At 35.8% G+C, this 17233-nt stretch overlaps 1 protein-coding gene across 1 annotated transcript in view; it reads right to left on the bottom strand.

The window, feature by feature from the left end:
- The window catches only part of LOC136030708 (cytoplasmic dynein 2 heavy chain 1-like), a 575385-nt gene that overhangs the window by 489955 nt on the left and 68197 nt on the right, over positions 1-17233 (bottom strand). Inside the window, exons 12-13 of the mRNA XM_065709779.1 lie at positions 9736-9876; positions 6740-6946 (exon numbers count right to left, since the gene is read on the bottom strand). Coding sequence (XP_065565851.1) covers positions 6740-6946; positions 9736-9876 — 348 coding nt within the window. The remainder of the gene's footprint in view (positions 1-6739; positions 6947-9735; positions 9877-17233) is intronic.

The raw sequence follows: 17233 nt of genomic DNA, 5'->3' as shown, positions 1-17233 counted from the left end.
CCATCTTAGGGGTGTATCTTTAACCAGAAGTACGAGATATGACAAGTAATTCTGTCTTAGTTGAGTAAAAAATCTTTTACTAAGGGTGGGAATCCTATTGAGCCGACTATCATGTCAACAGTTAGGTATTTCTTGTTAATATTCAATACCTTGCAAAGGTAGTTCTTCTTAAAACCAAAAATCTTCCTTTCATGCCACTAGTTTAAATTACCGCATTCACAGCTATAAAGAAGGGCAGAGGGGAAGCTCGAGCTTAACATTTTAAGAATGTTTTATTATTATGCATAATAAAATTACTTATTTTTAGCGACTCAATTTCAGTAAAAGTTGAAATTCTCTTGGTCAAATGAATCAGAAATAAATCGGCTATTTCAAATTAGATCAACTTGAAATACCTTCGCCTTTGTATCGGCCATAATAAATTATCAAGCAATAAATTGAAGTGACATCTCTTTGTTTCAAGTATTGAATAACATTTGAAACCCAATAAACAACAGGGCCTAATTTAGTCCATCCTTACAAGACAAAAAATAAATAAAAAAGGACAATTCTGTCATTACGTGTTTTAGAACAGGCTCTGAGATTCAGAGAAACTTCTAGTTTAATTAAAGGCTATGGACTGGCTAGAGTTTAGAAAAGGGAGAGAACAAAAAAGTCACTAAACAAGTCAAATTTAATCACTAAAACTAATATAATATACGGACATTAATATTATAGAACTTTTTTGTCATTTTGTTAAACCGAAATATACTAACTTTGTGTTTTGAGCTGATTTGTCAGTTAAAGCCTTTTTAGTTCTCTTTTCGGTTTTGGCCCTAACTTTAGTTAGGATTTTTAGATTTTACCTTGATTTTATTAGGGGTCTTATAGTTTTTTGTATCCCATTTTCTTATTTAAGGCAGAGTCAGTCAAAGCTATAGCATCATTGAAAGACAAGTCAATCTGAAATTGATTAATATTAAGTTTTGCCCTTTTTTAAGGACCCCAGTGAGTCCTTTCCAAAAACTTAAAATTACTGTTAATTGTGCAGTAGCAAGAATTAACTTAGAATAGCCAGTTGCTAACGTGGCGAATAATTTAAAAGAAGGAATAGAAAGTTAATAGAATTTTTCCACCCCTCAACTTAGAGTTTCTTGGTACTTAAAGCTCAAGGTTTATAATAGATTCCACACACGTAATTGAAATTCTCTAGATATTGGATTTGTTTATCTTAGATTTCGTCTATCGTGTCTATACTTTGGAGTTTAAATCCTAAGGAAAGGTCTGCAACTCCCAGCGCTCATTCTTTTACCTACCCAATCCTTCCTCTGCTGTTCATACAGCTAGGCTAGCCGTTCTGTTTATACAGAAAATCTATGGGGGCGAGAAGAAATCTAGGGCTAGTGTTATTAATTGAGCTAGGGGTAAGTTGGAAATCTAAAATTCAATCCAGAAAATAGAAATATTCAGTTAATGAAATCTTCCTTGTTTCAGTAATAATTTTACTTAAGATCCAAGGGGCATTTTTTCTTGTTAAGAGAAATTATTTGTAAATACCTTGTGTCGAGTTGAACAGATAAATTTATGTCTAATCATGTGTGGTTATTTTAAGCTTCATAGCTCCCTTTGGAAACCTTTCATTCACTTTCTCGCATCCTATTTGAAATGCTTCTGCCTGATCAAATAAAACTTGAAATACCAGTACCGCTATTCCCCCCCCCCCGTCAAATAATTAGCAGAATTTACCTCACCATATAAGTTGCATTAAGGATTCTAATACTTTCGGACTCTGGCCTTAAGTAGTTAATCAAATGTAATGTAGTAGAAATATTCAGAACCTCTAAGCTTTACAATAATCTTTTGATCGCGGTTAACACATCTGGCCGGCGGTTACACCCTCCTTGGATAACTGCTGCACACAACCACCACACTAATCAATTCTTTTCTGGTAGATGGCGCTGTTGCGTTAGCACAGCTGCAGAGCCCATCTACCAAGTTTAGCTTAATAGTGCCCAATATATGTGTGCTGGTTCGTCAATGGCGTCACCAGTTAAAGCAGTGGCTATCCTGACAGTTTTCTGTGCCATCAATATGCAAATTAAGTACAGGAAAGATACTTTATTTGACCTTTCTTCACCCCTGTATACGGTGGCGCCATCTACTTTTTCGAACTTGGTGACTTTTAATAATTTTTTAGATGCCAGCACTCTTCACAGTAGAGCTACTTCTAAGCCTCCCATTAAAACGAGTCGCGGTTGCAGAAGTGGTAAACGCGTCTCTGAGAGGAGGAATCCCCTAGTGGAACCGACTACTTTATCCGCTCTAAGTGACACCCGCGCCAATGTAGGCAGACCGACTGAATTGAGTCTCACAGACCTACCCGTAATCAAACGCTTCGACAGTTTGCCGTCAACGACTATGACAATGAGCCGCCTCCCATCCTAAAACCTGTTACTTTCAACGCTCGTCGGGGCATTCCTAACTTCCTCGTTTGCAACACTCGAATCGCTGTGCAACAAAACAGAAGATTTTGAAGCTGTTATTCGCCACTGTTATTTTCTTCTTCTTTTTTTTGTGTTAGTTTGTTATTTAGCATAGTGAAGCAACGCAAATTAGCTGTTAACTACGATGTTGTTTAAATAAACCTATCTCTCTCTCTCTCCCTCTCTCTCTCTCTCTTCCAATAGAAACTATCGGAGAAATTTTATTCAACACCAAAATATTCAATATTTTCTTTTCTTTTTTATTTATCACATTTAACATTAAAATCAAGTTATCACCGAATTTTGAGTAAAGATACGAACTACATTGCTTTCGTTAAGAGAAGTATCAATTCATTGATTGTTTCCTTAAGAGCTATGGTTGACTAATTTTATAAATAGAAATCCAATACGTTAAGACGGAGCACTTAGTAATGAACGACACTCAAAGTCTGCTTAAGACAAAAACTAGACCGAGACTCTGGTCCTTGAAAGAAGGGTACCTTATAATTGGTGAAAGCGATACTCAAATTAGTTATGCTTCTGTTTAAGTGGGAAGGATAGGCAAGTTATAATTTTCAGTTCTTTTTCTCTCCCAAGAAGGTGTGTTTTCAAGTTGTCCGGAAGTTCTTTGTGGCCTAAGAGTGTTGAAAAGGCTTAAAACATTTTGATCTGAGTTTAGTAGTAATTTTGACCGTGGTACTATTCTACGAATTCCTTTTTCTTACAAGTTCCATAATCCATGTCTGTGGCTTAAGTTTTTTTTAGCACTTATCCCTTGTGTATGTTTTTGGGAGCAAGAGGGGGTGAGCCAAGACACATGATTTCCCTTGGAGATAAAGAGCTAACTCCAGAGAAAAATTTAACAAGGCAGGAAATTATAATCTCCCCCCCCCCCCAAAAAAATAAAATTAACGGTGGAAAGTCCAGACATTTTAAGAGAGAGGAATTTAGTCACACCGCAGATAAATGTATAGCCCCTAACCCTATTGTTCAGCGAAATTGGTCTGTTAATCTTGATGAGTTGAAAACGAAATACCTAGCACTATTAGGGAATAAGGTCCCGATCGACTTTTTTGAATAAGTAAAGAAAAAAACAAAAATTCGAAACAGAGGATCCTGGGATTGGAGTAGCAATTAGGGAAATACTGAAATTAAAAAGTAACCCATTAAGTTTAAATACTCCCCTTAGCGTTTGTCAAAAAGGTGAATGGCTTTAGGGGCGTATTGAGAAACAGTCAAGTCAGCCTAGGTTGGCTAGGTCCTATTAGGTATATGAACCTATTTTAGTTAGTCTGGGCAATCTCGGGACAAACAAACATCGGGATAGGAGTGAGCTCAGTATCGAAAGTACTGAGGGGGATCTTCCCTCGGTGAGGGGGACAGACCTATCATGGGTGGACGTCTGACCTCCAGATCTACCCATGGCAAAGTGGATGAGGTCAGTCTTAGTATGATCAGTTCAAATATGTGTAGACATGAAGTCGAGATAGCTTCGTTGGGAAGTGAAACTAGGTCCTGTAGAGGGCAGGATCTACGGCAGAATATGCTGCATCTAGTATTCATGAGGGAAGCACTGACACAGAGAATTGGGATAGGTCCTCCATACTGGGATCTAGACACCAAGAAGATGAATTGCAGACTACCAAAAAATTTCCAAGATTTGACATTTCGGGTAGAGCTCAAACTAACACCGAACAAGAAATCTCAGATTTGGGAAAGGAAGGAAGTCCTTTTTTAGTAAGCTGGTCAAGGGATCTCTATTTTGTTCTGGTGAATGGCTTAATATATCTATCGATGATGCCAATGAAAGAAAACAGACATGTCAGTTTAAGATCATCTACAAAAAAAACGTATTAGCGGAATTATTAGCTTCGTGCATTCAAGCCTTTTCTAGGAGCCCACATGGGAGCTGTCAAAACCTTAAATAAGTTAAAACACTGTTGTGTCTTTGAAAATATGTACTGCTAGGTTGAAGAGGCAGTAAAGAATTGTGGCTTCTGTTTGAAAAGAAATGAAGTTCGTGTCTAGTTATCCTTTTTATATTTGGTCAATTGATACCCTTGAAAAATCACAACTCTGCACGGATTGTGACCAATTTACATGATTAAATATATAGTATTAGAGCCCTCTAAATACCATTTTGGAAATTAAGAGCACGTTACCCATAGAATTGAGAATTTCTGTTAACTAATGGTGATTATTGGAGTTATATAAAGCAACTCTTTATAATATGGCCTGACAACAGCTCAAACTGGTACCAATGAGTGATTTTTCTGTCTCCAGCAAACAAGATGAGTTTATAATGTCCGAAATGCTTAGCCTTCCGTTTCCAGTACTCAATACCTCGTGTTTTTTTTTCAAATATAGAACGAATACAAATTTTCCAGACCTAGTAAAGATCGAACTAGATATTTCCAAGGAGACTATACTTTAAATAAAGAATTTAACTTAGCCAATATACCAATATTATCAAATTCCCAATTTCTTATAAGAAGTGTATAAAATGAACGCTGCATCCTCAGAATTGATTCTCTTTTAGAAAGCTGGACTATATTCTTTACGTTCCAGAGACAGTTAAATTTTCAAATTATTTTTTTAAATCATGCACAGAGACTGTCAAAGTTCGTTATCAGGGAGTCTTAAGGCTATTCATGTTAGTGAGTCAGATTGCATGTTCGGCGTCATTATAGCTTTCAACTAAACAATCTAATTGCAAAGCTTTTTACTAGGGACAAGCGTCTAGTTTATCGCTCAACCTTCTTCTTAAATCAAAGGCTTACGTAAATGATAGTTTAGTTTAAATAAATCTCTACATATTTTAAACAACTATTGGTTTCATACAACCACCCCTCAAAACATATTTTATGAAAGCATACAAATTTCAAGGAAATAGGTTCTCTGAAAATCTAAAATGAACAGTCATGTCGGGGTTCCATTTTTCTGGGAGTGAGTTTAGGTACTTAAAAAAATCCCCTAGCCTCCTCAAATATTTTCCGCTTTACACAAGTTTTGTGTGATACAGTTCATTTCTTTTTTTTTATATTGTTCGTTTTACAAATATCCATTTTACATTCCATTTTATAATGTCTCAGCATTTTTGCTGTTATTGAAAACGCTTATTTCTTTCTTTTTTCTTTTTAAGTTATTTTCATAGCCACTCAGTCTCAAACTAAGCACGCTCTCTCAAAATACACTAGAAGCTTTAAGTTTTAAAGATTTGAGTTTTAGAAAAGATCTGTTTTCTGAAAAGATCAGGGGTGTTGGGACTATCTTATGAGTAATCTTGTGTGCGAATGTGTACTTCTGTTCGTATATTTTTTAATGATATTGTTGTGCTAGTAGAAAGCACAATGTGCACACTTCTACTATTAGTAATATCATTACTAGGATGGATGGATGGCTGGCCACCATTGATCTTCCTAGCTGAAGGGCTATGAAACGGAGATCAGTGTTGACAGTAAGGATTGTAGAATCCAATGCCATATTCCTTATCTCTTTACTTTGTTATCATCAACACTACTCCTATTACTCCTACTATTACTTCTGCTGCTATAGCTACTGCTATTGCTATCGCAAAGAGTATGAGTTTAAATTCTGGTAATGGCGAAGGTGGTGTTAAACTGAATTAAAATTTGCTCATCGGGATTAAAAAAGAGGTGTATTAGCCATATTTCAGCAACAGCTTAGGGTGTTAAGCCGAAACTCCCAAGACTACCAATATTACTACCACGTTGGCTGCTACTTCTACAACTACTGCTGCTACTATTGAACTAAATCAAAATAGGGTAAGTGCATTAAGGTTGTCAATGTAAACAAGGTTTTCAAGATATCCAAGTGGGATATCTTCGAACTAGAATAGGGTGTTTGTGCTCTATCGCCACCTTTGCCAGCGCTGATGCTGCAGTGCACCTATCTCAGCCGCGGTCTCTTGTGGACTCTCTGTGAGGGGCCAGTGATTTTTATAAGTCATGCACTCACCTGTATTTGTCCTGTAAAGTTGCCACAGCTGTGACTGGTATGACTACTACAGGTGCACAATCAGTGGGGAGTATGTATGCCAGTATATTTTTATTCATGAATTTTTTTTTCAAATCTTCGTTTTCCAAGTTTTCAGGCCCTTTTTGATATTTAAACAGAGTAAAACAAATGCTATCGTTTAACTTACAATACGACTTTACCTTTTATACTAGTCTAGACGGCAAAGTCTGGTTAAAGATGAATAGAACTTACGAAAACCTGAACTTGAGCAGCCAAGTCACCGAAAAGGGGTAACTTACAATTTTGTGCGTGAAAGCTCTTGTGCTTTCCCTTTCCCAATTTGGAAATACATATCCCATTCATCAGCTTCTTGATTATCCGGGAGAATATCATCAAGATTCAACGTGATTGAATCAAGCCATGATTCATAATGACCTCGGATTTTCTCAAGGTCGTCAAATAGACTATCAAGACGTTTATACAGCTTAGGGTATTCTTCACCATATCTGAAAGGAAATTTACCAGATTTAATTATTAAATTTTCAAGTTCGGCTTTCCTATGCATCTTTAGTATAAATAAACCATGTTTCGGTTGCCAACCTCTTTCAAAGTCACAGTTTTTAGAATAGAGACAATAATATGTTTATTATAAGCCAAATAAGGTCATACAACACAATATTCAACAATATAAAACACAAATTAAACAGTGTAATTGTTAATCTTCTCCCAGATTAACCCAACCTCTAGCCTGCCCACCAAAAAAGTAAGACCTAATGATTATCCTTTTTTCACTACTTCTTAACATATTTACACACCAGAATAATTATTCTGTTTTTCACTTGTCAGCAAGACTAGCAGGTAGCGCTGCCACTGTACAAGAATGTGGCCAAATCTGTAGCTCCTACTTTATATTTGGAGCAAGAGCAATCCATACATGAAGTCAACCATCTTCCCTCATAAGGCTTGTGTTGTTTTGTGTTGTTTTATTGCTTGAATAATTCAATGTATTAATCCCTGGAAAATATTTACCAATCCGGAAGGAGTTGAATTTTCTTCCTGTTCTCTTCTATTTACAAAAATGTATTTCATTCTTCCCACCATTGACTCGTAATTCTTATCTTTTGGCAAGGCGTGATATTAATGATTTCATTACTTCTGTAGACAATTAAGTATCCGCTTAAAATGCCGGGTTATTCAGGGTAAGCCCTCCTTAGGATCAAACATTGACCAAGCAGCTCTAATTTTTCTCGTTTTTCTTTGATTTGATTATACTACCTTCACTAGCGTTTTCATCTCCATTAGTGTTATTGTTGTGTTGCGTGCGATTCCTTTTCCTCCGTTCTTTTCTCTTTCTCTGCTCCATCTTTTGTTGTGTACGATGAATGATGATAATAACTATTAAGTTTCCTTTCTGAAAATTTTATTTTGGAGATCTTATTATTCTTTTTTAAAATAGAATGGCTAAAAAATTAGCTGATAAATTTTTAAATTAAAAAGGCTTTGAGATTTTTTTTTTGAATAATTTTAGAGTACCGTTGACTGGGTATGCATGGGTGTTGACTGACCCTGTAAATTTTGAAGCTGGTTAATAAAACTTTCCTTAAGACTATATGATAAACAATATCTTTTCAGACGGAACCACATTCTGTGCACAATTGTGACCAGTTTTTTCTACAACTGAAATTAATCATTTGTGGATAAATGACGATCATGTTTAAGAAATTGACAGAAATAACTTTTAAATAAAGGATGAAAATATCTGGTAAAACTGTAAATGGTTCTTGGGTACTAAGGTAAGGTGCCTTGGAATCGAAAGTCGAGTTAGAGGCTGAACAGTTTTACCACTCCACAAATTTTGAGGTATCTTAAGTTGGGGATGCCAATTACTAATTTTCAGCTTTTAGGAAAATCATGAAATCAGATATGTTGGATAATAGTGGATCCATACTCAAACGGTAACGCCGGGATCATTGCATGCTACAACTGTTGCCCAGGGAAAAAAGTAAATAATATAGTTAGAAGAAAATGGTAAAAAATATACGTTAATGCACTACCTCAACTCTATTCTCTCCAATAACTTTCAACATTGGTAACATAATGGCTGTTATAAAAGAGAAAAAGGCAGGAAAAATAAAATTCAGAAGCTCCATGTATTGAAAAAATCAAAGAAATGGTAAAAACTGAAACATTTTTTAATTACAACATATTTAAACTCATATGTGCAGCTTCTAAGTGGCTTGTATACAGAAAAATACCATCGTGCATTTTATTTATTTATTATCTTTCGTAATCAGGAATCGATATTCCTGACTTAAGATACTGTTTAGATTGGTTTTACTAAGAGAACTGTTTGGTGTGAACCCAGCTTCTGATCTGCTGGTTTTCAGCTCCGTAATCCTTCAAATTACAAAAATATGGTTCATTTTTTTAGAGATTTATTAAAGGTAGGTTATTAAATTACTAAGCTTAACTATGTACTGACCATCGTTATACTGTTCAATTTTTCAGAGTTGATTATTTTCATGAATATTTTTTTGGGTTATATTTCATTTATACTTTTTTTAAATTTGAATTAAAAAACTACCCCTTCTTTTTCCCATAAGGCAAAAATGGTAATTTACTTGTAATTAAGGACTGGTCCCAATAACTGATACTACTTATTTTTAATTATGAGAAAAAAATTTGATTAGATGAAAATGAACAAAACATAAATAGCAGAATTTTTTTTTCAGATGAAAGAAAAAAGCTACAGAAGAAGTTGCCATCAGGGAGAAGTTACTACCCCCTTTCCCCAGATCCCTTCCCCTACTTACAATATTAAAACTGTTCTTAACCGAAGACTAAGAAGGAGGACTAAAAAACGGCAAAATTTACCACCCCTTCTCCCTGCATATGACGGTACAATTGTGCAATTGCATTACTGGAAGAATTGCTTCAAATGAAAAATGAATATTTGTTAATCTATTCTCAACTAAAAAATGTCGTATTTTAAACTTTTGACGAAACAACCGAAATTTTTAATATCTAGAGTTGGAGTGGGGAGGACCCCCTCTTAGGGTCCATATACCTTAGGATTTAGGCTTTAAGGTTTTAACATAGCTGAGAGTTTTTTTTCTTTCTTTTTTTTTCGGCGGTGTCAGAGCAGGTGTCCGAAGTAAAATCTGTGAAACAGTTGAAGTGGAAAAGAAAATGGCTGCAATAAGCTTTAAGCTATAGCAGTAGTTGCATCGTTGATGGTAGCGCTAAAATGTTAATCTTATATTATTTCAACAATAAAAGGTTGATTTGGTCAAACCTTTCGTATATAGAGGAAAAGATGTTTTCATCATCTGTAAGTCCTTGGAAGTGTTCTGGGATAGACAAAAATCTTCGGATATGATTCAATGCCTCTGCAAATAGTTGTTGTTGACTTGGACGATATATCAGTTTACTGTTTCTGAAAAGAGAGAACTCCAGGTAAAGTGTTTGCAACAATTCAGCTGTTTTCTCCAGTTTTTGTTAAGTGTCTTTTACTGTGCTTGTAAGGAAAATTTATTTTGACATTCATGAAGCTGGCCCAAATTTTTGTTTACAATGATAGGTTTGTTGTTTTCTGGAGCTATTTTGAGCTTCAGACGGTAAGGGTAACACTCCCCCCCTTTCGTCTCTTCCAAAGACCAAAACATAATTCGCACATTATTGAAAATAATCCTTATATTAGGCTGTGTGTTTCTATTTATCATAATATCAAAAAATATTTTTTTAAATCACCATAATGACCAGAGTTGCTGAAAAAAAAACAAATGAATACGGATTGACAGTTCAATATTTACACTGATATTCGATCAAGAGACTCGTAACAATTTTGGGTTCATTAAGTTTAATAAGGAAAATGCATTTAAACTATCTTTGTTGGTGATTTATAGTGGTTTTACGCTTGGAAAACTACCTTAGTTTATTTTTGGTAATCTTTGGCTTAAATTACCTCTTTAATTTTCTTTAAAAGACTCCTTTCGTGTAAAAAGTGTTTAAAATTTAGTTTCTGTTCTTTTTTTATTGATTATGTCTTTTTCGTAGGTAAAGATGGGAATATTGTTTTTTTTTTTATAAGATTCTACATTTCGGCTTACTATTTATGCGCTGTACAGACTTTTTTTTCAGAATTATCAATAATATACACCCTTTTGAAAACCTGAACGCACATTATGTCTTTTGATTTAGTTTTACACTTTAACTTTCCCTGAAAAAGTAAAAAATAATACCCTATTCTGTTCCTATAACATTGTATGTATGCTATTTTCACAATCTGGATGTAATTACAACTTCTCATTTTATGATTACTCAATTTTATGACGAAAAAGTTCAGGGTAACAGTTGTTATAGTAGTATATGCCCCTGTTGAACCAACTGATGGAGATACTAGTGACTCAGATGAATTTTACTTATAGTTACAGAATCAAATAGACAGGGTACCAGGTAGAAATATGGTGTTTTTGCTAGGAGATTTTAACGCCCAGGTTGGTAGAAATCGGGATAGATGGTATCTTAGACTATGTAAATTTGGGGCAGGAAAAGAAAACAGTAATGGCTACCGACTTTTGCAATTTTGTAGGTATAACAACCTAGTTATAACCAAGACGGTGTTTAGTCATAAAATGGCCCATAAGTTGCCATAGTATCCACGTGATAGTAAGACAGCAAGCCTTATTGATTTTGTTATTGTTAACCGAAAACTAGCAGGATCAATACAAGATACTAGTGAATTTAGGAGTGCTGTTATTGATACTAAAGTAAAGATCACCATCTAGTAGTGTCGAAGGTTAAGTTAAAGCTGAAATTTCGGAAGGGTAACTACCTCCCGGGAAATTATGATGCTGGTAGACTCCAGGATGAAAATTTGAGAGAAACTTCTCAGGAACAGCTGAATACTAAACTTGAGAGTTTAAAATTTGACAGTGCGGAAGATGGATGGAATAATTTTAGAAAATGTCCTGTGGTGGCGCAGTGGATTTGACCTTAGCTTGGTAATACGGGACCCAGAGATCGAATCACGCTGCAGGAATGCACTGCAGTGCCGACGCAGGGACCATAGTAGTCAAGAAGCGTCGTTAAAAATAAAAAATAATTTTAGAAAAACAATTTGTGAAGTTGCTGATGGTGTCTTAGGGAAGAAAATTAAGACTGCAGCTAGGAATATTAGTGAAAAAGCTTTATGTTTAATGGATAGTAGAAGGGGTTTGTAAAATAACTATCTAAGTGATAGATCATATGAAAACAAAAGGAATGTAAAGAAAGTGGAGAAAACATCAAAATATGAACTAAGGATGTGTGAAGTGGAGGCCATGGATAAAATTGCCGAGGATCTTGAAGATGCAGCTAGACGGCATAATGGTAAAATATTATACTGGCGCGTTAATAAGTTGAGAGGGAGTAGTCAATCCGAACTAGTCCCAGTTAAAGATAGGAATGGGACCACAGTTACTGATAAGGAGAGAGTTATAGAGAGATAGGCGGAACATTTTGAGAATGTGCTAAACCGAGATACAGTTGCAGGAAAAGATATTGATGAAAATGAGGAAATTTGTGATACCTTGGATATGAAGAAAAATTTGTTTTGTGAGGAAGAATTAGCGACAGTACTAAAAGTATTAAAAAATAACAAGGCTCCAAATGCTGATAGTGTGATCAATGAGTTTCTTAAATATGCTGGCTCTGAGGTTAGAAATAAGCTACTGTAGATTATGAATATAGTATTTGAAAAAGGGAAGTACCTAATGATTTTAGGAAAACCTTAATTAAACCACTGAATAAGAAGGGTGACAAGACCGAGAGTCGTAATTATCGAGGCATTAGTCTGGTTTCTGTAGGCAGCAAATTACTTAGTAATATGATACTTTTTAGACTGAAAGATGCTATAGCCAAAGTTTTAAGAGAACAACAGGGTGGTCTTAGAAAAGGCAGAGGAAATGTTGATCAGATTTTCACTCTTGGGTTAATAATTGAGAAGTGCCCTCGTTGTCAAATACCTTTGGTCCTAAGTTTTATAGATTATGAGCAAGCGTTCGATTCTGTTGATAGTAGAGCTTTAGCAAAGGTCTGATCCTTATATGGTATACGAAACAAACACATTAAAGTGATTTGTGCTATGTACAAGAATAATACTGCTGCGGTTAAGGTGGGAAATAAGGTTAGCAGTTGGTTTTGTATTAAATCAGGAGTTAAGCAGGATTGTGTTCTATCCCCCTTTATATGGATCATTTTGACAGACTTTGTCTTAGGGAGCACAGGAAAGGCAATTGGAGACCACAGAATCAAATGGGGAGAAAAACCTCTCCTGTACTTAGATTATGCTGATGATTTAGGCATATTAGATGAAAGTGTGAGCAAAATGAATGAATTTTTAGAGGTTTTGCGAGTTCAGGTTGCTAGAATAGGTTTGAAAATTAATGTTAAGAAGACTAAGTCACAAAGGCTAGAAATAAGTGAAGACAAAAAGGTGACGTTGAGTAACGAAAAGATTGATCAGGGGGGAAGCCTTCCTTACCTTGGCAGTATTATTAGTAACGACGGTGGGAGCAGTGAAGACTTTAAAAGTAGAATAGCTAAGGCTCAGTGTTTTTTTTCACAGTTAAAAAAAAGTTAGGAAGAATAGGAAGATATGTCTGCAAACCAAGATTAGAATATTGGAAGCTACAGTGATCACAGGGGTCAAATATGGCTCTGAGGTATGGGCTCTTGGAAAAGCGGATGAAAATTCACTAGATGTTTTCCAGAGAAATTGCCTATGGATTATCCTGGGTACCCGGCTGACTTACCGTATTTCAAACAGTAGATTGTACGAAACAAGTGGTTCAATTCCACTTTCTAGAGCTATAATAAAAGACACGTTGAGATAACTAAGCCACTTTCCACGGATGAAGGATGACATATTACCGAAGATTGTCCTTTTTGGCCATACGTCTGGGGCTAAACGGAAAGCAGGTCGTCCTTGTTTGGGGTGGGATGATGTCATAAAAAAGATTTAAAGAAAATGGGAACCTCCTGGGAGACTGTAAATAGGGAGGCTTTGAATAAATGTGGTTGGAGGAGGAGCATGCGTAGCTGTGTTGACCTCAGGCGGCTTGGCGCTCCGGTGAGTTATTATTATTATTATTATTATTATTATCATTATTATTATTATTATCATTATTATTATTAGTAGTAGTAGTAGTAGTAGTAATTACAACTTATGATTGCGTAGCCCTGAGATTTTCTTCTTAATACCCTCAGTCGTTTTTGAGATATTGTTGGAACATCTCTTTGACAACTAACATGCAGGTAGTGCTTTTTTTATTTAGTTTTCAAGCTACATTAAGTTTTTGTGAAACCTTATACTTTGTAAACTATGTTTGGATCCTTTGCCGTAATTATTGCCCCATCCTCCCTTATGATTAATTACCATGTAATCTTTCTTTGGGGCTTTGCTTGGCACAGCCTTGCTAAATATCTTAACGTTAAAACAGACAATTTGGTGGTGACTCATCGATCGGCCAATAACCAGGGTTACATGATTACCGATGGTAGGAATGGGAAATGAGAGAATAAGTCATTGATTTGGAGTGACGAGGACGCTTGTGCTTTGCCCCTTAATGCTTATGATTGACTGGAGTCAATCATAACTGTCCCCATGAGTTTCCTACCAAACAGAAGGCTGAGTTTGTTTTTCAGTTCAGCACACTTTTATGGCTCGATCTTAAACAGTAAGATTTTTTTTTAACTTTCTTACTTTATCATTTATTCAAATAGATACAGAGCTATTTATAGAGAGTGAGTAAAAAGATTCACGGGCTTATGAAAAAGGATCTATACTGTTTTGATAAATCACTCCCGAGGGAAGGTGAATTTTTTGGAAAGAGGACAAAGGGCATCTGAAACTCTGGGCCAAATACTGGCAAAAATACTCCCCACTGATAATTCATCTGTAGTAGCCATACCAGTCACAGCTGTGCCAACTCTACAGGACAAATACAGGTGAATGCGTAACTTATAAAATCAGTGGCACTTCACAAAGTCCACAAGAGACCACGGCCGAGAGAGCTGCACTAGCAGGATCAGCGCTTGCACAGGTGGTAATAGAGCATAAAATCACTCTTTTCTAGTTCAAAGATATCCCACTTGGATATATTGAAAACCTGGTCTGTTTTGACTACCCTAATGCATTTACTCTATTTTGATTTAGTTCAATAGTAGCACTAATAGTAGCAGAAGTAGGTGTAGAAGTCGCAGCGAAAATGTTAGTAATACTGGTGGACTGGGGTTTTTCAGCTTAACACCCTAAGCTGTTGCTCAAATATTTCTAATACGCCTCTTTTATAATCCCGATGTGCAAATTTTGGTTCAGTTTAACACCAACTTCGCCATTAGCAGAATTTTAACTCATACTCTTTACAAAAGCAATAGCAGTAGTCATAGCCGCAGAAGTAATAGCAGGAGTACTAGGAGTAGTATTAGTAAAAAAAAAAGTAAAGAACTGTGGATTTTACATTCTAAACGCCAACGTTGATCTCTGTTCCATCGCCCTTCAGCTAGGAAGAGCAATGGCGGCAGGCCATCCACCCATCCTAGTAATGTTGTTACTTCTATTAGAAGTATCCACATAGTGCATTCTTGTTAGTACAACATACCTTAACATGGCTTGAGAGTTTTAACTTTTATGCTTAAGTTGCTTCTAAGTTACTGTTAATACTGCCTTTTGACAGCCTGAATGCGCATAGAGAATCTCGATTTAATTTGACACAATCTCAAGAACGCCTTAAAATTTCTCCTTAAACTCAATTAGTAGCAGTATTAGCAGCAGTAGAAGAAGCAGTAATAAAGTATCTATATAGTGCATTTAAGATTGTTTAACAAATCCCTCAACATGCACCGAAAGTTTCAACTTAAAAATCTAAGCTGTTCCTGGACTATAACTGCTATGCCATTTTGTTAAATAATAATTAATAATAATTTATTTGTTACTCGCTTGTTTTGACATTTAAGCGGAGTACAAACGTTAAGGAAAGAAAAACAAAATAACACAAACAATACAATCAATACAGTCGAATCAAAGGGTGGTAAGGACCCAAGCGTTGACAGGCCTCAGCACTTAATCTAGTATAGATGTTTTTGTTTTTTTTTAACAAAAATAATATCAGTGGCACAAAACTTTCTAATAATCTTCTGATTTCTATAAGAACGCGGCAGATACAATAAATATTTGCAATAGCGAAGATACAGGACTCTTATACTCTGCAAATCTTGATTATTAAAAAACGGGCACAAACCGGAAAGAAACAACATAGAATGATCGCAATATGTAGAATAAAGTCTGGATATAGCCTTTTGTGAAAATCTGCCTCGGTTCGGGACAATTTTCGCGTACCCAATTCTAAGTTCACTTTTAATATCCTTAAGCCCACAAGATCGAAAAGCCGATAAAGATGAGCAAATACTAATACCGAGCCACCGAATCGAAGAAACAAGCATAACTGAAAAATAACCACAAGCAAGATCACTACTTTGATGCTTAGCATTAAAAACGGTAAATATTCACATTTTTCAGTATTAAGTTTGAGGCCGATTTCCTCAAAAGACTTAGAAATAAGCTGGGTCGACTTAATTAGGCTAGATTTAGTGCAGCTGATCAAAAGTAAATCATCTGCATATGCAATGTACGAAAGATTAGTTAGGCCTAAAAAACATGATGGAATGATACGTGGCAAAACAGAATAAAGACAAGCATTAAAAAGATAAGGGGATAAGACTCCTCCTTGCCTTAGACCAGAACGGATGGGGATATTACCAACGTAGGTGTCACCTGACTTGAGTCGAACATATGAATTAGCATACCAAAACGAAGAGTTGATATAATAGACACATTTGCACAAGTTGGATTAAAGAATACCAAAGTTGGCTATGGCATATTGCATCAAATGCTTTTGAAACATCGAGTGCTCAAAACCATTTTTATGCGCTTCAAGTAGTAGCGAAGCTATAGCACGATGAGCATGTTGGCATCCTATATACGGCTTGAAGCCAAACCGATTAGACAAATAATCTACTTCAGACAGGAGATCAGGGAGCAAAACATATTCAAATACTTTACTTAAAGTGTAAGTAACCGTAATTGGCCTATAAGAAGCACAACTAGCTGGATCCTTATCACGTTTCAAAATTGACGTAATACTACCAACTAAAAAAGAATCAGGGAATAAAGAAGAGCATAAACACATCTGAAAAAGTAACTGCAAGTGATAAACTAATTCCTCCGAATCTGATTTGAGGTGAAAAGCACTTTTACCGTCTATATCATAAGATTTCGACTTAAGCCTCTCTACACTTCTTTTGACACGGTCAACACAAACGGGAGGTACATGACCTTGCGTGATTTTCTTAGGCAACAGATTAGAACGGAGCTTGGCAAAACGAAGGCCGTAGGCGATCTATCGAACTTCGCGACATTAATCACTTTTTTCCACTGGCTAGGAGTCTTAGGAAATTCGGCACCATTATACCTGATTCTTCGAAGATAGCGTTTAAAATCAACCTTTTTTCTCTGTTTAATATCGAAAACATTACCCCTCAAAGGGCGGCCGCAAGCTATCCACATTTTTGTCACAATTTAGCCCAATTTCTTATATATTTTTGAGCTCTGGGTCATTCTTCCAAGTTGAACTTCTTGTTTGGGCTCGAAAGCGACATAGGGGAACAGCTACCTCTTCAGACCTCTTTAAGCACTATACAATGTGGCTATAATAAGTATTAAGCTGAATTCTGGTTTGTGAGGATCTAACACT

Source organism: Artemia franciscana, chromosome 8, assembly GCF_032884065.1.
Source record: "Artemia franciscana chromosome 8, ASM3288406v1, whole genome shotgun sequence".
In the NCBI taxonomy this organism is placed as follows: domain Eukaryota; kingdom Metazoa; phylum Arthropoda; class Branchiopoda; order Anostraca; family Artemiidae; genus Artemia; species Artemia franciscana.
This window is presented reverse-complemented; position numbering and strand designations above follow the sequence as displayed.